Raw genomic sequence first — 23,521 nt, 5'->3', positions numbered from 1 at the left:
TAAAAGGAGAGCACAAACACTTTACCATTTATTAGCAGGGTTAAAGTGCTCAGAGTTCTACAAACCATCAAAAATTAATTTCGCAAAGGAAGGCAGAAATCTGAGGTGATCATGCATACATAGGGGACTGGGAGTTAATGGAAAGGAAGGTCCAGTACCCATGCTCCCAAGGCAATATATGTAAATCACTGGAGGTTCACTGTTCTTAAGAGGCTTATCCTGATCGGCGGCTTGAGGTATAGGTAAAGCAGTGTTTAACTACACAAGTGGTGGAAGGTTGGATGCAAGAAGGGAATTCCTCCTAATGTGAGTGTTGCCCTCACACACACTTACGGGTGTCATGCTTCATCATTGGGCGTTTTTGCTCCTCAGGGTGGTGGCTCTGCAGTCCCCCATGGGCCCTGTGAGAGGACTCTTTGTAGGAGTTCTTTTTTGGGGAACACCGCAGTGGTGAGTGTGGGTGTGTGGGGATCACGAGTTTTTAAAAGCACCCGTAAAGAGGTGTACTCGGACTGAGCACTTGGAGGCCAATGTAACCTCTGGAGCCGTGTCTCACCGCCGAGGAGGCCTCCCTGAATATATCTTGGGGTTGGAGCCTCTCATCACGGTGGTCACTACCAAGCAGGTGCAGAGTTGCCCTAGACCACAAGATACCTGAATCAGGGTAATTCTACAGGGTGTATTGTGTATCTTCTTCTCGAACCCCTGTTTCATTTTATTTTACTCACCATTTTGAACACCCACGGTCCTGCCGAAATGTCACAGGATCCACTAGGGACCATTGAGGCATGAAACATGTTGACCTTAACCAGACCAAAAATCCCTCTTCATTGTAATAATTGTATGCCTGCTGTTTCAGTTAATATTGAATTAAATTAATAACAATGTTTTTTAGTGTGTCTTATATTTAATGTGATTATATCTAATAAAAAGACATTTATATTTTGAAATGTGTTTATTTAATTCTTTAATGCTTGAATTAAATGATTTATTATTATGAGCCATAATTGAAATCATGTCCCCTCAAACATATGCCTTAAAAGCATCCCATTGAATAACAATTGAAGTGGAACCTACAGGATTGAAAGAAAAATAAACATGAATTGCTGTTAAAGGTTTTGGTCTGTTTCATCATTAAGAACAACATTTGTATTCATGAGCCACCGACCCCATGAATATTGAGAGGATGTCGGAAATAAAATGTATGACACAAGCGCATGATCAGAAATATCAATTTTCTGGATAGTAGGATTAAAAATGGAGGGTATTAAGTGACGGTATATTAATAAGTAGTAGATTCTAGTGTAGGACGTATGAGGATTAGAAAATACAGTGAATTGTTTATATGTAGGATGATGTAAACACCTAACATCTACCAATTTAGTAGTTTTAAAAAGGGCTTTCAAAGCAAAGAAAGCTTTTGGAGTATGAAATTTGGCTAGAGAAGTTTTATCAAGTACAGGATCACATATTAGGTTATAATCACCACCAATAATAAGTGGTACATTAACCTGTTTCAGCACTTCTGACATGAAAAGAGACTACAAATCTGGATCAACATTTGTAGCATCATACACATTGATTAGATCTAAAACTGATCTAGTTAGACTTTTACTATGAGACATCAGCCTTCAGAATCAGACTATTTATTTAATATTTAATAGTTCTTTTTTTTGCAGAAAGAATAGCAACTCCATTTTTCTAGAGCAGGAGAAGAGATAATATTACCAACCCATTTTGTATTCAAGTACGCTAAAAAAGTATCGTCTATATGGGTCTCTTGCAATAAACATGTATCAGCTTTATATCTGGCTAGATAATCTAGAACCTTAATACATTTAACAGAATGATGTAAACCTTTAACGTCAAATGAAACCACTTTAATACCTCGAATATTATTCATTATTAGAGAGAAGTGAAGACATTAAAAAGGATAGAACCAGTAAGACTGAGAAGATAAGAAGTAGTCCAAATGTCAAGAAAAAGGAAAGACACAAACACACAAAAAGAAACAACATAGAAACACAAAAAATACTCTTGAATCGCACACATGCATGCCAAGATTTACCAGACCATAAATGTCTGAAAAATAGGCATTTGCTCAAGTAGTAGACTCTTTTGTTTCCATAACTAGTTAGGAGTCTTGATTTATGAAGAGGGGAAGATCTTCAGGAGGCTGGAATGACTTAGTAAAACCATCTTTCCAAATACGCATAGTAGAAAGATCAAACAAGCCATATTTATAGCCACCGCTTCTCAGTCTTGGCCGAAGATCAGTGAGCTCTTTGCAAATTTTAACAGTCTCTCTAGGCAAAGTCTTGGTGGATAAAAATCTTATTGCCATTAACCATCAAAGATGGAATTTCTCATGACTTTAAATATAATTTGACAAGGTTTATTCCGTTGAGGGTTACAGTGTGAAGTGATTCTATGCGCCTTTTCAATTTTAAGGTTTTCTGGAAACTTGACATGCAAAAGACCAAGTTCAATCTACAGTCAGTACCCTCAACATCTTCTGGTATTTAAATAACGCACAAATTGTACTGTCAGTTATGATTTTCTAAACCAAGAACTAAATGACTAAATGGCTCTATTTTTGCTGTTAAGGGCATTAAATTGTCAATTTTGGCTATGTTATTTGTGATGGCATTGTCAGACACTTTCTTAGAAAGACCAGCCATATCTTCATGAATATTTTGAATTTCTGACTTAACAGGGGGTGGAGAAATATTCAACATTATATGTATATTGTTTTCCTTCCATATCAAGAAATAACTTGTATTTCAAATAGGCGCAGTAATACTAAGAAAAAATGGCAAGTAGCAATAGTACTTTGAAAAATGTCACAGTGCAGCAGCTAAAACTGACTGTTGGAGTGTTCTAGGCCTCAGCCTCACCCTTTCCTGAGACTAACTCTGCCCCGCTGACAAAACAACACAGCAAACCCTGCGAGAGATCACCATAGGAAGACCAAAAGGATGAGGCTCCTGAAACCAAACCAGGCAAGCTGCAACAAACAATGTCATGGAAAGTGCTGGCTATTAGCTGTCTCTAAAGGCAAAAACCAGCAGTAAGAGCAACCTCAATCAGCTACATTTTCATCGATAAAGGACGGTCTCTTTGCTAGCTCTGCAGGAGGCTGGCAGCTTGATTTGCGTGATCGCGCGACTCCAGGGAGAATGAGTAACAAATGTGTGAGAATGAGTGAGATTGAGTGAGACTGAGTGAGAACGTGTGTGAGTGAGACTGAGTGAGAATAAGTGAGACTGAATGATTCTGAGAAAGAATGAATGAGACTAATGTGTAAGTAATAATGAGTCGCAGTGAGTTTTAGTGAATCAGAATGAATGATAATGATGGAGTGAGAACAAGTGAGATTGAATTAATCGGAGTTCATCAGAATGAGTGAGACTGCATATGAATGAGTGACATTGAGTGGGTCAGAATGAGAATGAGTGAGATTGAGTCAGTGAGACCAAGTGAGAATGAGTCAGTCAAATCGAGTAAAGGTGAGCGCAAGAGAGAATGAGAGTCGCTAAATGTAACTGAGTGATAATGAGTGACTGAGTAAGGCTGAGAGCTACCAAGTGTGAGAGAATCCCCTAAAACCTCTGAGATGAAGTCAGGCTTGCTCTCTAGAATTCGAGCCAAGGGTTACCCCCCACACACTTTCAAACATCTCTAGTCTGTACGGTAATGTCCTAGCAGTAAAGCCACCTCCAGCACCAATGAAGAAAATTATTGATATTGCATTACAATCTGAGGCAATCAGCAGTGTCAGTAACATCGACACTTCAGCCCTAGTGGACAGCATAGCAGGTAATACATAATTGATGTATTGTAGGGGGTTTAAAAACAAAGTATAACAAAGCAAAACAAACCTTAAAATACAGGCCCTCATGCATACACACATAAAAACAAACTGATACTTCTATCTTTACGATTGTGATTGTGCTTAAAAAATCAATGCATCATGAGACTTGTATAAACATCCATTTATTTTTCTAAAAATTGAAAAACCTAATAGGTTATGTACAGTGTCATTACTTGTAAGGCACAACCATCTTAAGCATCCTTCTCAGGTTTATCATTTGAAAATATAAAGAAATAAGTGGAATTTTAAACAAAATAAGTTTTGAATACTTTGCCCACCCATAAGTATCTTCACAAGTTCTTTCTGATGAGACACATGAGGAAAGTCCAGGGACAGTGCACAGTGCATGTCCCTACAAGATTAAAGCAAATTCACCAGATTCAGGAAGCCACACCAGTTTGATCATGGATCCGGTAGAATGAGAGAGCCACCAATAGCTGCTGTAACTTTGTCTAGAACAGTTAATGTCACTTAATAATTCTCAATCCTTTTTCCTATTAAGAAGCATTGCAAAGCCACTTGGAATAGCATGTAAAACAAAAGTGCTGCAGCATGGGCACAACATTTCCAAAATATTAAAAAGACCATCCTTGGAGTACAGAAAGATGTTAGCATTAACACTTTGTCATCTACTTTTTCACTCTTTAAGAGAGATGCTAGAAAAAACATAAAGTGAAACAGTCTCTTCTTCAAAGCAAAATAAATGGTAGAATAATAAAATATGGTCAGAAGTTTAGAAAATGATTCAAAGATAAATAATTTATGATTTATTGTGGTCCTGGGAATGGGCAAAATAAATGCTTCTTTGACAACGTAGTGAAGTTCCAGTGAGAATTAGATCTGGAAGGAGAAAATGGTGCAAATTTGAAAAATGATAACCAAAGAATACACTGGGAAGCCAGTAATGCCTTTCTTCAAGTGAGAAAGAGGCTAGAATTGCGAAATTCAAATGAAAGATTTGAACTATTCCATGCTAAGAAGAATTATTGTTTTGGTCTTTATTAAGGCCTTTCCTATTAGGCAAGACTCAAAATTGATTTGACCAACCTTAACCAAAAAACAAACAAAAGGAGAGGGGAACTAACACAATCCATAGATAAACTCAAGCACTCTTTTTTGCAACATTCAGCTAAGCTCAAGATTCTGTGAATTGGCAGGCACAGATTTGCATTTCAAATGTAGAAGCAAACATACTGCTTTGTGCTTAAATCCCAAATAGGTTTATGTTACTCTGTATTGGGATTTACATACATCATTTTTTGTTTATCTTTGTCTGCTAAAGATGAGGCATTTAAGGAGAGGGTAGTGTTGTTAAACACAGTTTGAGGTGGGGGCTCCTTCAGACGAGGCGTAGCTTAGTCAAAAACATGATGGGGTGTGAGTCTGAGATTTACCAACCAGCAACATAGAGGACCCAACTGAAAAGGGGAGTGACGGGCTGTAGTCACTGAACGGCAATAATGGATGAGCCTTGGGGAATTCATTTTAAGATATTTAGTAAAGGAAGGACATTCTTGGTGGCAATAATATAATCTTAAGCTACAACACACTAGCATAGAACTCAAAGGGTCTACTATGTCTGTCAAATCTGCACATTCTCAAAATAACTTGCAGTAACAAAGTGAACCAAATGTATTTAAAAATAAACCATATTAATTCCCTTTTTTTCTTACTGGGCTGAATAATCAGGTGTTGACTAACATTGCGTGGCACAAGCATGGAGAAGAGAGAAATATGCTAGATCTTCAAATGTGAACCAGTTCTGTGAAGCTCTATTTTAATAACTGGAGATAAACATTGAGTGTTTTAAGTTTTATCCTACACCCAGGTCACTGCGTCCCAAAAGGACAAAAAGTTAAAATTAAAAAAAGAAGACTTTAAAAGGGATGATTCTCTTATTTTTTTCTATTGTCTCTTGTTTATGCAACTTATTCTGATGCCAGGGCCAGCTTTAGCGCTGGTGGCGCAGATTGCGACAATCTTTTTTGGCACCCCTTCCCCCCAGTGACCTCCTTCTCCTTAGATTTCCTCACGACAACCATCCAACATGTCCATTCATCTCTCCATAACCCCTCTCACACATACTATTGTCCTGGGTCAGTGGAATGGCACATGGAAGGAGAGGGGCGATGGGCACAGGGACACCCAGGGAGGCAGTTGGTGAAGAGACATAATGGAAGTGCAAGGAACTAAGGATGGGGAAAGCTAGGGTAATGTACGTGAAGAATAAGAGGACACTAGTGGATCAGCTGGGGCAGGGGGTACTGAAAAGCAGTTGTAGCAGAGGGTTAGTGGCAAAAGAAAGGATCAGTGAAGGGGGGTTCTTAGATATGACACATGGATGGAGAATAAAGGGTGTTGCCATCAGAGGCAGACTGGGAGGGTAGTGGCAATAGAGTCGGGTAGTAGAAGGGAGCAAGGAGAGAGAATGGTGGCCTGTACATATGGACAGCGAGAGGAGATGGGTAGACTGGTATGGGTAGGGATACAGAGGACAGGCAGTACAATGTCAGAGGAAATGGTAGCAAATAAGATTGTATGGTGCAGCCATGGGCACACAGCATAGATGACAGGGGTTAGGAGGGAATAAGTGGTGGAAGAGATATCACGGAAAGAAGGTGAGACACAGGGCAGTAGGGGAGGCACAGGAGTATGTAAGGTTGGTAATTGCAACACTTGGGAGTTGGAGCACAATTGTCCTCAAAGGGAAGGGGCAGGGGCATGCTAGCGTGATAGCAACAAAGGAAGGGGCAAAGAGAGTTCTCAGGAACAGCAAGGGAGGGCAGGGGTATCAGAGGGCAGTGGGAGCACTAGCAAGAAAGCAAAGCTGGGTGAAGGCTGGAGCATACTATTGAGATAAGAATGAAGGAGGGTTACGGTGGTAGGTGCACAGCCAGGATAAGCAAGGGAGGGAATTGAGTGAGCAGGGAAAGGAGGGAGAGATGTGGCCAGGCATGGCAGTAGCCGTGCAGATGCATTGACACCAGAATAGACCGGTGAGGTGAGGGAGCATGGAGATTCCACAAGGGCAGTGCAGAGGGATGGTTTTAGTGGTAGAGGTGTGGGGCTTGATAGTTTAATCAAAATTGTATTGTATGGAAAAGGAATAAAGAAGAAGATGATTAGGCAGACACCATGGGTCATGGGAGAGGAGGAGTGGAGAGGCAGTCAGGTAGGGTAGTAGTAATGCAGAAGGAGTGCATGTGGAACTATGGAGAGTAGGACGGGCAGAGGTGAGGTGAGGAGTTGAGAATATGTCATGGCAGGCAGGTAAGGTAGTAGTATCAAGTAGCAGATGAGCTGAACAGACTAGGGATGGATGGGACAAGGACATGCCACACAACCAGTGACAGTGGAGAGAGACAAGCACTCCTGAAGTAGATAGAAAAGATATACGTAACAGAGGGGTTATGAAAGCAGAACAGAGCAGCGAGTAATGGCCATACTATATGGAACACAGATAGTCAAGGGAGAGTTAAAAATGGGCAGGAGGAGAAAGGGAGTACATTCAGTATACATAGTGAGCTTGGAGGGGGCAAGGGTAGAAGTCCAGACACCCATGCACACCCAGATAGCAAGGGCAGTGGCAGCAGACACGCAGTGGGAATACAATGGACTAGTGAGGGAGGCGGTAGGGACAGACCACATAAAAAGTGAGGGGAACGGGTATGATGGGTAGGGAGGGAAAGTAAGTAGGCTTGGGAAGAGATTGAGCTTTCCACAACAGCCTGTGGGCAGCCAATTCACTGCTGGTGAGAGTAGAGAACAGGTAGTTGCTCACTCCTGCTTCAAAAGTATTCTGATTCTGATACTCAAGTTATCATAGTCTTTCTAATTCTTGGTCTAGTTTGCCTAGCACTAGTCCCCCTATTCATGGTACTCAGACGTAGTATTATTTTTCTGCTTCTGAGCCTACTATACTTGAGCCTCTTGTTTGTGGTCCTCCTTGTTTGGATTATTCTATGCCTAGTACTCTTGGTCCTGGTCATCCTAGACATCCTGATCCTTCCAGGCCCCCTTCTCATACCACTTCCTTACTGTGTTCATCTATTTCCTGGTACACCATCTCCTAATCCTACTTGTCTCCTCAGTCCACCTGGTATCTTGGGTATCTTGTGACCTGCTCCTCTTATGCTTTATTCTCTCAGCCCTGACTTTCTTGGTTCAGATCATACCAATACTCCTGGGCCTGTGTCTTGTCCTGATGGTCTTTCTGGCACTGCACCCACAGGTCTGGTCGCTCTGGGAACTGGCTGTCCTTGTTTGGCTCCTTGTGAGCCTTGTAATTTTGTTTCTGGTCATCTCTGGCCATTGAGATCCTGTCCTCTTGTCTTTTCAGGCACTGGTTGCTCTTGCCCTGAACTTCCTCACCCTAGTCCTTTTACCACCATCTCCTAGCCTTTCTGCTCCAATTGGTGCTCTGGTCTCAGGTCCTATAGTCATGGTCTCCTTGGCATTCTTAGGCCTCTTAGGTCTGGTCTCGGTCAACTTTGTTCTGATCCTTCTAATCCACCTTGCTCTGTCCGTCCTGGCTGGCTTTGGTACTCCTGATATCCTGGGCACTGGCACCCTCTTCATGCTTGCTTGGTCTGGTCTCTTGGCCCTACTGGCCATAATCATCATGCTCATAAACTTTCTGTTCTTCCTGAACCTATTCCTGATCACCCAGGCCCTGGTACTCCTGCTTCTTGTCCTCTTGGCTCAATACCAATTGGCCATGTTGTTCCAGGTTCTGGTCATTCTGGGTCCATTCATTATGGTCCTCTTCCTTCCAGCCATCATGTTCCTATCCCTGCAGCCTGGCCCTCCTGTCTGTGATCAACCTGGTACTGATGTCCCTGGTTCTGATCCTCCTTTTCTTCCTCAACCTGGTCCTGGCACTAAATTTCCTTATCCTGTTTTCAATGACCTTCCTAGTACCCCTTGCCTTTTGATCCCAGAACCTCTTTGAACTTATTGTTTTGGCTCTGTTTGCCTGGATCGTTGGGCTTACTTTATAGGTCCTCCTGGCTATGGTCTTCCCATTCTTGTTTTCATAGTCCTGGTCCTTCTTGTGTTTCTGTGCCCATTAGCCCTGATCTTCTTTGTCCTGGTCCTTATAATATAGGCTATTTTGAACCATGAGCTGTCCTAGTCTTTCCCTCCTTGATTCTGTTCGGCCAGTCTTTCTTGTCGTATTGTGCTGGGCATCATAAACATTGTCTTTGTCTATCCTGGCCCTCCTTGGCTCACACTGACTTGGCCATGTCCTTTCTGGTCCTCTTGGCTCTGGTCACCTTATCCTGATTTTCCTCACCCTGAACCTTCTAGCTCTGGCACCGTAGATCCTTCTGATCCATCTGGCTACTTCTGTTGTGGTCCTATTAGTACTTGTCATCCCGGTTTTAGTTTTTCTTCGTTTTCCTGGATCCATCCTTATCCTCATAGTCCTACTAGAACTGCACCAGTAATGAACCCACTGGTCCTAGCCATCTCAATCTAGGTTCTTATTGTTTAGGTGATCCTGAGCCTTTTCATATTTGTCCTGGCCCTACTGACTAACATTGTCCACCTCTATTTGACTGACTCTGGTTGGCCTTCTTGCATGTTATCCTCCTCATCCTGGTTCTGCTAACTGAAATGATTGCTCTGCTGTACTGGGTAATTTGATTCATGGACACCTAGGTCATAATCTTCATGGACGTCTTACCCCTGTTTCTGGTCCGCCTTGTCATTATCCTTTTAGTCCACTAGTTCTCCTTCCTCTGGTCCTCTGGGTGCTCTTAGTCTGGGCCATACTGTTCTTCTTAGTGCCGGTCCTGCTTATCCTGCTCCTAATGCCCATTGCCTTCCTGTTAGTGATCTTTTTCAGTCCTCCTACTCCTCCTTGCTTTGGTCCTCTAGGTGCTCTTGGTCCCGGCCTCCCTGTTCATCCTAGTGCCTGTCCTGCTTATCCTAATATCCTGGCCCACTGGCTATTGCCCTCCTAGTCCTGATCTTTATGACCCTCCTCTCTTTATACTCCCTCTTAATCTAATCTTTACCCTCCTGGCCGTACACCTCCTGCTCCTTGTCCCCATAGTCCTGCAATAACTTGTCATAGCCCACCACAGATTATCCTTCCGCTCCTTTTCCTAATTCTGATATTCCAGTACCTCCTATTCATGCTAATGGTAGAATGTCTTTGCCCTGTACTTCCTAGTCCTGACATGTCTGGTTGTAATTCCCATGTCTTCTTGCCCTTGGTCCTCTGGATCCTGGATCTCTTGTTTCACAGGTTCCCTGTCTTGGAACTCGTCAGCCTCCTTACCCTAGTTCTGGCCCTTTCTTGTCCTGGTCCCCTAGTTTAATGCATTTCCCTGGTTGCCTGTTCAGTATCCTGCTGCTCCTGCCTCTCCTGGCCCTTTTAGTCCTTGTTTTAGTTCTGGTACAGTTTTGCTTGGTCCTCCTTTATCTGGTCTTCTGGTGCCTGTCGCAGTGGTTTTGGCCTCCCCAGCCCTGATCGTCACCCTATTCGTGCTCTCCCTTCCTGGTCTCATGACTTGCCTGTTCCACTTTGTTCTTTTCCATCTGAGCTTAGTCCCTTCCATCATGGTCCTCCTGGTAATGGTCCTCCAGTGAATGGTCTTCTTTATCCCTGTGGTAATGGCCCTCCCGCCTCCTATGTAGCGGGTTGCACTGGTTCATGTAGGGGCATTACTTGGGGGGGATGCTGTATGGGGTAGAAAACCACACAAAAAATTGCTCTGTTGGTTACAAAGCTGCATAATTAGTTCTGATGCCCATAATCATGTGTTTATTTTATTAAGATTACTGGGCCCAGGAGGAGGGAGTATGTGAGAGCACAGGCAGGGTCCTGAGCTCACAGCACAAATCTGAATGAAACTGGCACCATTGCTTCAGAGAAATGGGCCTCCCTATGCCTGTCACTTACGCCACTGTGCTGCTACCCCTCAGACCACTCAGTGACCTAAGTCTCATCTCTTTGTGTCTTTATCCGGGTGTTGTGCGACATTTGGGTACACTGTCTCTGCATGCCAATTAATTTATCTTCAATAGGGATTCTACTCAAGTGTGTTCTGGGAGTGCTGTGCTTGCTTGTGAGAAGGTAGGTGAACCAGGCAGGTGGGGGAGACTGACGCTCTTCAGGTGTGTATTTTTTGCATTTTGTTTACCACAGGTCACATGTACACCTGCCATTTATATGTAGTCAACTTGTTCGGAAAATCTGATGTAGCAGTTTCATGTATGTATGTATTGTCCTGTACTTTTAAGTATCTGTCAGTAATCAGCAGCACTAAAAAAGTCAGACAATAAAAACTGAATTCTAACATGATTTTGGGAACATGCAGAATTTGAAGTTTAAAACTTGCAATTGTCTGTTTGGGTGATCAACTGCTGGGCATTGGACAGGGTTGACTTTTACAGTGGGAACTGTCTGTGTTAGAAACTAACTTGGTTCAAATGCATCTGCTGTCAAGATAACGCTATATGCTGGTAATTAAAGTTATGTTGCCACTAGAGAGAGACTGGATTTTTGTCTATTGGCAATTTTGACTGTAGCGCAGAGGGTATATGTGCCTTCCGTAAAGAATGTGTACCGTGCAGATCAGATCACAGAACTGTATTTATGTTGCTAACTCTGTGAGTTTCTGTTTCTGTCAAAGAGATCCTTTGTTACTTGCTGTTCATACATTACAATCAAAAGTAATGCAGCACAGTGACCTGTGAACTGTCATCAAAGAGCTACATGCAAACTGATTGGTAGAGGTTGGAACGTTATGCTTTTTCACCAGTCTTTCATTACCTTTATGTGGCTAAAAGAAGTGTTAGTTTGGATAGAAATAGAGTTTCATTAGCATAGCCAATACCAATGGTATGCTTTAAATCCTAAAACCAATCACTCTTAGAATATACTGCCTACTAGTATGCATGACGTGATTCTTACACCTTGTAATCCTCATCTCCTACAGACTGGTTTACTTTTACTCGTAAATCTGGAAATGTGTCTGGTTCCATGGGTGTTGCGTGGGAACACACACAGCAACACCCATGGAATGCCCATTTCATGCAAAGTGCTGCGTGTAAAGGGGCTGTATTTATAAGGACAGGATAAGCCACGCAGGGTGGCTTTTCCTGTCCTTGTAAATATGGAGCAGTAAAAATACGCCACCAGTACGTCACAAAGAGTAACATACCAGTGGAGCAGGGGGCTTGTAAATCTGCCTCTGAATTCTTACATGATTCTGGGAATGTGCTGCATTCGAAGCTTAAAACATGCACTTGTCTGTTTGGGTGATCAACAGCTGGGCATTAGACAGGGTTTAATTTTGCAGTGGTAAGCACCTGGAGCTAAGGTCGGGGGTGTGGAGTTTGGCGGCACTATCTATTTTAGAAACTAACTTGGTTTAAATGTGTCTGCTGGCAAGATATCCCAGAATGCTGGTGATGAAACATATGTTCCTGCTAGAGAGAAACTGGATTTTTGTCTATTGGCAGTTTTGACTGTAACGCAGAGGGTTAATGTGCCTTCTGCAAAGTACGTGTACCATGCAGATCAGATCACAGAACTGTAAATATGTGGATAGCTCAGTGGGTTTTCCTTCTGTCCCAGAGATCCTTTCGTTACTTGCTGTTCATAAATTACAATCAAAAGAATGCAGTATAGTGACCTATAAACTGTCATCAAAGATCTGCATGCAAACTGAATGGTATAGGTTAGAATGTTATGCTTTTTCACCAGTCTTTCATAATCCTTATGTTGATAAAAAAGTGGTGGTTCATTAGTATTTCCAATCTCAATGGTATGTTTTAAATCCTAAGTTTGTGTTTATTAAGACCAATCACTCTTAAAATATATTGCTTACTAGTATGGATGACATGATTTTTAAGCCTTGTAATCCTCATTGTTTTATGTAACATCACCTACAGACTGATTTACACATGTATGATTCATTGTCTCTGCATAGTTTATGTGTGATGTAAAGTGCTCTGTCGCCCTACACTGGTATGAATAGCGCTATAAAACAAATGAAATGTAATTGCTAGAGTGGCTATGGGCAGAAGAAGGGAAATGTTTGATGGCTCTAGTGAGGAAATCTGTGGAAAGTGAGGTCATTTGGGCACCAAAAAGAATGTTGTTGTGAGTGTTCCCATGCAACACCCATGGAACCTGACACATTCCCAGATTGATGAGAAATTGTAAACCTGGGAATATGTGAGAACCTAACACCACCCCAGGGGTGCCATTAGGGAGGCACAATAAGGAGGAATGTTTTATTTCTCCTTATGCTACATTCTGCAGCACACATAGCAAAAGGAAATTGCCTCTTGTGATTGATTTTGTGCAGGAAGGTGTCCCTTCCTGCTCAAAATCCATCAGCCCCACAATGCAGGCACCGTTGCACCATGGTGCAAGGGTGCCTGCTTTGGCACATGGCAGCCCATGGCAGCCCAGTCTGTGGGAAGAGAACAAGAATGTCCTCATCAAAACCTCAAAAATGAGGCCCTCAACGTTTATATCTCCAGTCATTAGAATAGAGCTTCACAGGACTGGTTCGCATTTGAAGATCTGGCATATCTCTGTCTTCTCCACGCTTGCCCATGCCACGTTAGTACACGCCAGATGTCTTCAGATCAGTAAGACAAAATGGACTCAAATTGAATCGTTTTTAAATACATTTGGATTTGCTATGTAACTGCACGTAAATTTGAAAATGTGCAGATTTGTTTCGCGTAGTAGACACTTTGAGTTCTCTGCTACAAAGATATCACTTAAGATTATAGTATTGCCGCCAAGAAATGAATGTCCCTATACTTGTCCGATATTGCATTTAAGTGACCTCAACCCGTTGCCACTCTTTTCAGTTGGGTCCACCATGTTGCTCATTAGGAATATCGGACTCAGACCCTCCTAATGCCTCTGGGTTTATGCAGTCCTTGCCAACCTCGATTAGGGTCTGACTGAGTCTGACTATAATGGACTTTCTGATCCTGGTCCCACTGTGCCTGGATTTGCTGGTCCTTTATACTCCTCCTGGTCATGTTGACCTAAGGTGTCCTGGTCTTCCTTGCCCTGATCTTTTCCGGTTGTGGTATTGCCAGTTCTAATCCAATTGCCTCTGGCCCCTTAGTGCTCTCTTATCTGATCTCTGTGGTCCTAGACCTCCTATCTTTGGTTTTTCCTTACATTGTTCTCATAGTATCCCCTTTGGTCTGTCCCCTTGGGTCAGCTACTCCTAACCATGATCACCCTCATCCTTCTAGTGAGTGCTCATGTATGTATGTATGTACAGGATTTATAAAGCGCTAGAATCCCCCCCGAAGGGCTATCTCCGTGCTACCAAGGAGAAGGAACAGGACAAGCACAGATCAATTCCGAAATAGTTCCATCTTCAAGAGTTTCCTAAAATGAGAAAGACTGGGGCATTTGCGCAAGGCCTCCGGCAAGGTGTTCCAATATTTCGGGGCGTGATATGCAATGGTTTTACTGCCTTTTCATGTTTTCCTGCAACGAGGAACCACAAGTAGCCCTTTACCTTCAGACCTAAGTAGTCGGATTGGGCAGTAAACCTTGAACTTGTCCGCCAGGTAATTAGGGCTTGTGCCATAGAGAGCTAAATGTGCGAGGCAACATAGCTTTGAATTTGATCCTCTGGCGGACGGGAAGCCAATGGTGCTGTTTTATCAACGGCCTGAGGAGGTACAAGGTGTTTTTTTAAGAGCCAAGCGAGCAGCCACATTCTACACAATCTGTAAACTGCTCAGAAGGGATTCATTAGCAGATGCAAGCAGATCATTGCAATTATCCAGCCAACCTATGATCGGAGCTTGAATTAAGGTTCTTCGAACTGAAAGGGGCTGCCACTGGAACACTCTGCGCAAAAGACTCAGGGAATGATAGCATGTCCCAGAGGTGGTATTGATTTGATCTCTTATAGAAACATCCAGACAGACCCCAAGATTTTTTGCTACAGGAGAAGGAGACGGGGCGGGCCCAAACTAGCAAGCCACCACTTAGGGGACCAGAGTGCCTGAGCCAGACCAAATAGTAAAATTTCGGTCTTGGCCACATTCAGTTGAAGGAAGTTTTCCGTCATCCTCATGTGCCCTCCTTGTCATGCTGGTCCAGTTCCTTCTGTTTTTACCCTTGATTCTTCTGTTCCTTCATGTCCATGTCCACTTGGTCCTGATCCCCCTTTTACACATCCTCCTGGACCTCTTAATCAGACTTACTCTTTTCCAGTTACTCCTAATTCAGTTTTTCCTTGTCCTGTTCCATCACATCTGTTTATTCTTGGTCCCCTCTGGCCTTGGTAACTATGACTCTCATGAAATAGGTCTCCCTGCTTCTTCTTGTTCTGGCCCATGTGGATGTTGTCATTTTAGCCTTCCTGGAGGTCTATCTCCTAGTCCGTTTTTCTGACTGGTCATCTTGGCCTCCTACTGCTCCTAATCATTTCCCAAAGTTCACTCCACAATGACATTAGTCAGGCACAGCCTTCAAGCTCAGATTTAATTTTTGGGGCTTCTGCATGTCTTTTGCTGGTACACCAATTTCAATGACAAAAGCGAGGGCCCAGAGGAGCCAATACGTTGCCCACTCAAAACACTGCTTAGTATGTTAAAACTGTACTACCATTCGAAGGGACGGGTCCTCCGTGGAGGAGTGTACCGCACCTGCTGCGAGTGCAGCACTAAACCAACAGAAATATAATGGTCTCATCATTACCATGATGTGCGATTGTAAGGGAAAGGGTGGGAGTGATTACTGTTTGAATTGCATAGCAGCAATGACACCAAGTGCGAAGTGTGCATGTCGGATGGGCCGTCATTCTTTCGACGGCCAACCTGACATACGCACTTCTGCCCACACCTAATCCAGCAGCTGTGTTAAGCAGTTGAGGGATTGCACAGGCCCCCAGGCTCAAATGGAACGCTGGGTTAGCCTGCTCTGTCCAAACCTAAAAACAGCATGAGAGCAGCTGCAGGATTGACTAGGTCATGTTGGCGTGAACCCAAGGTTTCTACCATCCAACCTCACAGAAGCCGCCTCAGAGGAGGTCGAACCGTTGTTGCACAGGTACATTTAGCATCTAACCATCCACTTGAATATTAACATTGAATCTCCAGTAATGGACCTATCATTACAAACACTTTGAAATACACTTGAATTTGGAACTGGTCTTTGTGGAGTTTGTGCTGCTGGGGTTGCTACATAAAACATGCACGTTGTAGCTGTACTAAATGCTTTCTGGGGGTCAGTATGCTGACCACTATTAAACACAAATCTTGTCAAGAGGCAAGATAGCTCCCAAGGTCAGGAAACAACCATTTGCTCTCGTGAACAATGATAGTTCACAGGTCCACGCGACTGGACTTCTCGAGTGAGATCTCAAAAGATGGAGATGCTCCCAAACAAGGAACACCTACACTCCATAGTGTGAGAACCTGAGGCAGTTCTCAGCATTGATTTCACTGCCCCATAGAGAACTTCATCTGCCCTTTCCTGCGCCATTTCCATAGAGTGGAGCCCCGGGACTGTGCTGCGAAGTACCTGAACCGTAGCATCTGTCCCCAGCTCGCTCTTCTATGGAGACCCTAGACGCCACCGTGGAATTCATCCTTTTTAGGAGAGCCCCCTCTGGCTTACCTGCGTTGGGGAATATTCCTATGCGGAGCAGGTGGGTCCCGTCCCACAGCGCCAGCTTCCTCCAGATGTTCCCAGATGGGTTTGGTGCTGGGATTCCTCAGCACTGCAAGCCAGCAAGGTGCTCCCTCAAAGCAGTGGGGCAAAGGAACTTGTACCGAAGCCAGCATCTAGGCCGCTCCTTCATTCCACTCTCTTGTTCTCTCCCCATCTTTCCTTCCAGTCCTCACTCCCGAGGGCATGCTATTTCCATCCCCCCATCACCTCTCTAACCGACTCGTTGGTGCCTCCTTTCATGTTCTGTGACCCTCTCCCTCTTTCTCTATCTAGGACTCTTTCCACTGTCTCTGGCTCCCTAATCCCTCTCTAAATTTTAACACCCGACTGCCTCTCTTTATTTTGAACCACTCTCCCTTCTACAACACGGCCAAAGTCAGATACCAAGGTCAATATTTTATTTCTTGGCTGCCCCAATTAACTAGGTATGTATAACGGCTAAATTTGTTCTCATATAGTTGAGCTGTTGCTAATAGATGTCACAGCACAGTGCACTAACCCACTATGATATCACATTTCATTAACTGCATTAACAAATTAAATAAACTTCTGTAAAAAGGCTAAGCAGAGCAATTCAGATTAAATAAACATTCAGCATGTCTTCTAAACTAAAGTTGCACAGAAATGAACTCCGTCATTAGAATGGGGTATATGGAATGGGTGGTGTTTGTTGTAAATTAACAATGCATGTTTACTTTTTAGCACTATCTCAAACCTTAGGCACGGTAACAAATGTGTTACTTAAATAATTCGTCGAAATACAGTGGTAATTCCCAGCAGTAGTGATAGCATTTTTCGCATATTAGTAACAATGTATTTAGAAGCATTGTGCAAAAAATAGAGAGTAGTTTGTGATAACAAAATTACTGTTGGTAAATTCCATGTTAATTAGTGACAATTTACCTGTGAGGTTTCATAATGATCACCATTCCTGCATGAATACAGTGGAGAAACGAATTCTGATAATTATATTACCATATGTTTACAGCATTCCACCCCCTTCTCTGTGGAACGCTCAGATATTCTCCTCAAACACTTACATGTGTAAAAATAAACTATTATGTCTAATAAAAGTAGCTGATTTGGCTTGAAGAATTTGGACGTTCGTGCTTCCTAGCTGCTGCCGATCAGAGCTGCTGCACTGGGTGCAAGCTTCCTGATTTTGTGATCTCCCACCCTTACTCTTCAAGCCACCCCAAGACCTCAGCAGGTAGTGGGACTGAGAGTTATTCATGCTGGTGGAACTCCTGTGCTGTTGCTTGGCTAGAAGAATTTGGACGTTCGTGCTTCCTAGCTGCTGCCGATCAGAGCTGCTGCACTGGGTGCAAGCTTCCTGATTTTGTGATCTCCCCACCCTTACTCTTCAAGCCACCCCAAGACCTCAGCAGGTAGTGGGACTGAGAGTTATTCATGCTGGTGGAACTCCTGTGCTGTTGCTTGGCTTGAAGAATTTGGACGTTCGTGCTTCCTAGCTGCTGCCGATCAGAGCTGCTGCACTGGGTGCAAGCTTCCTGATTTTGTGATCTCCCCACCCTTACTCTTCAGGCCACCCCAAGACCTCAGCAGGTAGTGGGACTGAGAGTTATTCATGCTGGTGGAACTCCTGTGCTGTTGCTTGGCTTGAAGGTGCATCAGGCCAACAACAATTAATTTTCTAGCTCGCAAATTGGAGGTCACCTCTTTCTCTCTGACGTCCCTTGCTCTCTTTGTCACCCTATTTGTTCTGATCAGTTTTACTCATTGATCTGTGTTGCAAAGACTATAAAACCTGTCACAATTGTCACGGAACAGCTAGCCTCGGGCATGACATGTCGACTCGGGCCAGCCGGATAGTGATGCTAGCTGCATGAGCCTGGGGACGCTGCTTTCACCTGTTTATTCTTAGGAATATTCCTTCTGAAGAAAAAAAGAATACTTAATGTCACTTCTGCTCAGGACAGCTTGTAATGGTGACCTGCGGGGCCCACTGCACCCCAATTATTGGTCTCCAGCTACCAACATCTGAACAGCTGGGAAACATTTTCCTTGCTCGAATTAGGGCCCACAGTACCCTTAATGTGCCTTTTAGAATGACAACATATAGCAGGAACACCCTAGGCATCACCATGGCAAAAAGTGGATGCATTACTAAGTTATTTACTTATATGCTGCAATGTGAGAACATTACATGCATGAAATGACATTTAGTTTGTCTTAATATATCACCAATGAAATTCATATCAATAGGAACATGATCAATGCATGGGATTCTCTATTGGGTTTATGAGAAATGTATCAATATTTGTTGAATGATCGTTTTTTAGGGCAATTGAATAATTTTCTATTTACATTAGCGGAGCATTCTGATGGTACTCGGAAAGTAGTTTGCGAGAATTCTGTGATATTTTGGGAAAAACTTTTCTTGATTTTTTTTCAGTGCAGCAGAATTCTAGCCTAATAGTTTGTTTAAGAAAACATGTTACTTGATTATTAACCCTAAATGTAGCGCATCCGCTGTGAGGGTTTACATGGTTGTCATAATTATTTCGAGTTCGTAGAATTTTATGAAAATGACTAAACGTTTATTGTGATCTAAACTGTGAGATAACATTTTGCCCCTAATTCAAGGCTAATGTCTGGCGGCAAATAGCAATTTTAAGACTATCAGATGCCTAACTTCTGATGATTTTTTTTCAGCTACAAGACAGTGTTATACTGAATAAGCAGTCATTGTCATTTGAAATCTCTTTATTGATGTCATGACTACAATTTCACAGTTCTATATTACCCTTCTTGCTTTCTCGAATTTGCTTGAAAATGCACCATTTGCCCACTCTTTTTTCCAAAGTTTCCCGGAGGGAGAACCCTCTTATGACAGTCGGGCTCACTCACTACGTTTGCTCGCCACAGGGCACTTAGCTCGAATTTTTAAGCATCGCCACTTTCAAATGTCACCAGCCGCCACTGACCATTACCAAGATACATTGTGTGGGTGGCCAAAATGTCTGGGAGGCTAATGGGGCTGCTCATGACATGGGACAAATAAACACCTATGTTTAAAACTGGCTCTGCCGGGTAAATTATATAAAAAGGTTTTAATATTTAGCTGGCATTGAGTGAACAGACACTCCTCTAGTTTATTACCGAGGTGAATTGCTCACCTCTCTCCTAATTTTACTTCCCCAGTTCAACAGAAGACCCCTTACTTTGTCCCACTCAGCTTACATCCTGCAAGTATCCCAGAGCACTGTGTCCCCAAACAACAACTGCCAACTGAACATGTCCCTCCTTCTGTGGCCCAGATACCATTTGTCCCTCTGCACTCCTGTATGCTGCTGCCTGTCGGCTGCTATTCTGTTGTCAGGTCCATAATGCTAAGCATGCAACAGGGGCCCTTAAAAAGAAGCTCACAATTAGAACAAGGCCATCCGTGAGGCCTTCAATAAACAGCAGAAAATAAGACTAGCCCTCAAAAATAATCAAAAAAGAAGATAAGATCCTGCACATTAAAAATCAATGAATTTCCATAAGTGATGAAAACAATTATACAGCAGGCTTTAAAACTATACTCATTACTCTCAGCAGACAGCGAAATACTCCTAGACTGCAGGGCTAATATGTATGCACTACATCCTGAAGCTCCTGAAACAGAGGTTTCATTCCTATGTTTCTTATTTGAATGTTATACAAGGATAAATATTATTATTCAAAATAGATTTTACAGTTTTTTTCATCTGCAAACAACGTAGCTTAGTTGATGGACTTACCCTTGTACATTTGCTTTCTTTCTATGCTTTCTATGCTTCACACATGCTGCATCCCCATTACAAGATGGCCGCGACTCTACCATTGACTGCGGTCCATTTTTTCTTTATGTCAAGCTAAATAAAGAGCTCTTCCGTACTATTTATCCAGCCGCCAGTCAAACAGTGTATGATCTCTACTACCCAGCCTGCAGCTGGATAAACAGTGAAGATTGAGATATTTAGCCTGCCGCTGGAGATTATGTGCGATGCTGCTGGGTAAATAGCAGAGGTTATGTACTATTTGTCCGGCTGCCAGATAAATAGCTATTTCCCTAAAATAACTATATGGTCTTACAACTCTGTCGTCGTTCCAGTACCTTCATACCATGGTTTCATAGAGCTTTAGTTCTGCTTTATTGAGCTGTATCATTATTAGCATACATGTGGTTCCTCTGTTGTTTTAGTTATAGGGGTGTTGGTAGAGTGTACTGCTTAGTGCTTGTGGATGGTGGTCTCGACCAGCTCAAGTATACACCATCTGGATAGATTGGCACTGCTGAGATGAAAATGAAATATAGTCAAATGAATATGGCATATGTTAAAATGGACGTGAAACACTCTGAAAAGCATAAGATGAGCAATGAGATATTTTACACGTCTTTGAAAATGAAGAAAGTGTGAACATTGATTTTATAGGTGCTGAAACCAATATAGCATGCTGACATTAAAATAACATGTACTAAAAAGAATATAGAAAGTGTTGACATGAATATTACGCTCATTTTAAAATATTTAAATATTGATAATCATAAAAGACAAATAAACACAGTGCTGGAAATAGATCCACACGTGTGTTGTACAGTGAACTCTTACATGGTCTTATCTCTCTCAAAATGTAATTCTGGCACAACGAACATGAGGAGTTTGCATCACAAGAACATGCAACATATTCAAATAGCACCAGGAATATCAAGGATACAAGATATCAAATTCTGGAAAAACTCTTTGGTAATACATAAAATGTATACCTGCAATACATGCCCCAGAAGATAAAAACACAAATTCTGTTAAATGCTATTTTGTATTCTGCATCTTCTTTAGGGTGTTTTTAAACTCTGTGTTGTTCAGGCTGTATATAATGGGATTACATAGTGGAGTTACAACAACATATGACAGAGACAATACTTTGTTGTATTTTACTGAAGCTGTTGATGGTGGTCGCATGTACGTAGAACAGAGAACTCCATAGAATAATATAATAACAGTGAGGTGGGATCCACTGGTAGAAAAGGCCTTGCGTCTTCCCTCTTTAGACCGGATTTTCAGGATTGTTGAGATGATGTTAATGTAAGATGCGATAGTTAAAGCAAAAGGTGCAACTCCAATTAGAGTACCCATGATGTAGTTTGTTGCCTCAACAACACGACTATTGTTGCATGAAAGCTTCATTACAGCTGCCACATCACAGAAGAAATGGTTGATTGTGTGAGACCCACAGAATGAGAGCCTAGATATTATTACGATGTATGGAATTGGGACTATAAAACTAATTAACCAACATCCGGCAGCCAGCTTCATGCAAACTACATCATTCATGATGGTCATGTACCGCAAAGGATTGCAAATGGCCACATATCGATCATAAGCCATGCCTGTTAGAAGGAATATTTCTGTAGACACCATGGAAATGAAAAAAAACATCTGCAGCAAGCATCCATTTAGAGAAATGTGTGTTCCCGCCAGAAAGAAATGAGCCAGCATGCGTGGGAAAATGATTGTTGTGTAAGTGATGTCAATAAAGGCTAGGTTTGTGAGGAAAAAATACATTGGTGTGTGCAATTGTGTGTTGGAATAGACAATCACCATGATAAGAAGGTTCCCCACAAGTACTAAGAAATAAATCATCAAAAAGGCCAAAAAAAGTGGAACTAGAAGATGTGGAAAATCGAAGAAACCCACAATGATGAACTCAGCCGCTAAAGAATGATTTTGTCCTGCCATTTGTGATGGAAAGCAGTCTTCTGGTATTGGTAGATCAACAATATCTGCAATCAAAGAAAAAAATGCATGTCAATATGGAACACCTAAGGCATATTTACCAAAGAGGTGTGTCGCAATTGCACAACACAAGGCAGTGAAAGGGCAACGTAACTACTAAGTTAGATTTATCAAGCCATGCATGGTCCTGAATGGCTTGATAAATCTAGAGTAACGCAATGCAGCACACATTGCTGTGTTGCTTTACTCTGCCACAGGGAGGCATTCCATGGGTGGAGCGTGAGTGTCCCCAAGCATCCACCCATGTTTTTGTGGAAAATTGCCAGATTTACCATTAGCGGTCGACCTGGGAATGCATCAAAATTGTAAACCTCCCCATGTGAGGTGTGATGAGGACAAATATCTTCATTTCTCCTAGTTCTTTCCTCTTTCTATGTGTGCTGCATTCTGCAGCACACAAGGAAATGCCTCAGAGGCACGAAAGTGTCCCTTCCTGCACAAAAGCATTCCAGCTCACAACGCAGGTGCCCTTGCACGCTAGTACAAGGAAAATACACAAATGCGCTGTACAATGTTAAATATGGCTCCATCCCTGCCATTTCCCTTTCACACAGAGCAGCCCAGCAAAGTGGCTTGCCGCGCTGCGTGATTTCTTGATGAATGTGCCCCTCACTGTTTTGGGTGGGAGAATGGATGCACATGTTTAGCAGTCACAGTTCAAATGTTCACAGTCAGAAGAAACCTATTGAATTGATGGAACAATACATAGACAAAAGTCAGTTCTGATTGCAATTCTAATTGCAGCTTGTTCTTGGTATTCCTCTTTCTTTTTATTTTCATGGGACAATGGCCAGGATGCATGATATCTATTGTTGATTTATATGTTAGTTACTTATATATGTGCTAGAATATAGCTGTAACTGTTCAAAACTCATCAAAAAGATAACATCAATCCACGTATCCAATTATAAGAAAAGTTTTGCAAATTAGATGATGGCTGTGACCCTATGCATAATTATAAGGGCAGAAGACTTTCAAATAGGTCTTAGATGTTCCTAATAAATGTTTAGGTCTGGCACTCCAAAGAACTTATGTTCTGAACAGCTACACAGAGAGTAGGCTTTGAGTCACCTCCTTCATCCAGTAGCTCAGCAGTAGGTTAGCCCCCTCCAGCCACTGTTCTCCTGACATGTCTTTCACATTTTGCTTCAACCCACAACATTTTGCGCAGTTTTACAT

The 23,521-nt window shown here is 42.5% G+C and overlaps 1 protein-coding gene across 1 annotated transcript; it reads right to left on the bottom strand.

Annotated features, from left to right (window-relative positions):
* Positions 1-21,358: 21,358 nt before the first annotated feature.
* On the bottom strand, positions 21,359-22,285 carry LOC146813052 (olfactory receptor 5V1-like). The gene has a single exon (XM_085614686.1). It carries the CDS (start codon positions 22,283-22,285, stop codon positions 21,359-21,361), a length of 927 nt encoding a protein of 308 aa, XP_085470812.1.
* Between the last annotated feature and the right edge of the window lie 1,236 nt (positions 22,286-23,521).

Source organism: Triturus cristatus, chromosome 7, assembly GCF_964204655.1.
Source record: "Triturus cristatus chromosome 7, aTriCri1.1, whole genome shotgun sequence".
Classification (NCBI taxonomy): Eukaryota; Metazoa; Chordata; class Amphibia; order Caudata; family Salamandridae; genus Triturus; species Triturus cristatus.
Note: the sequence above shows the minus strand (reverse complement) of the source record. Positions and strands in the feature narration are given on the sequence as shown.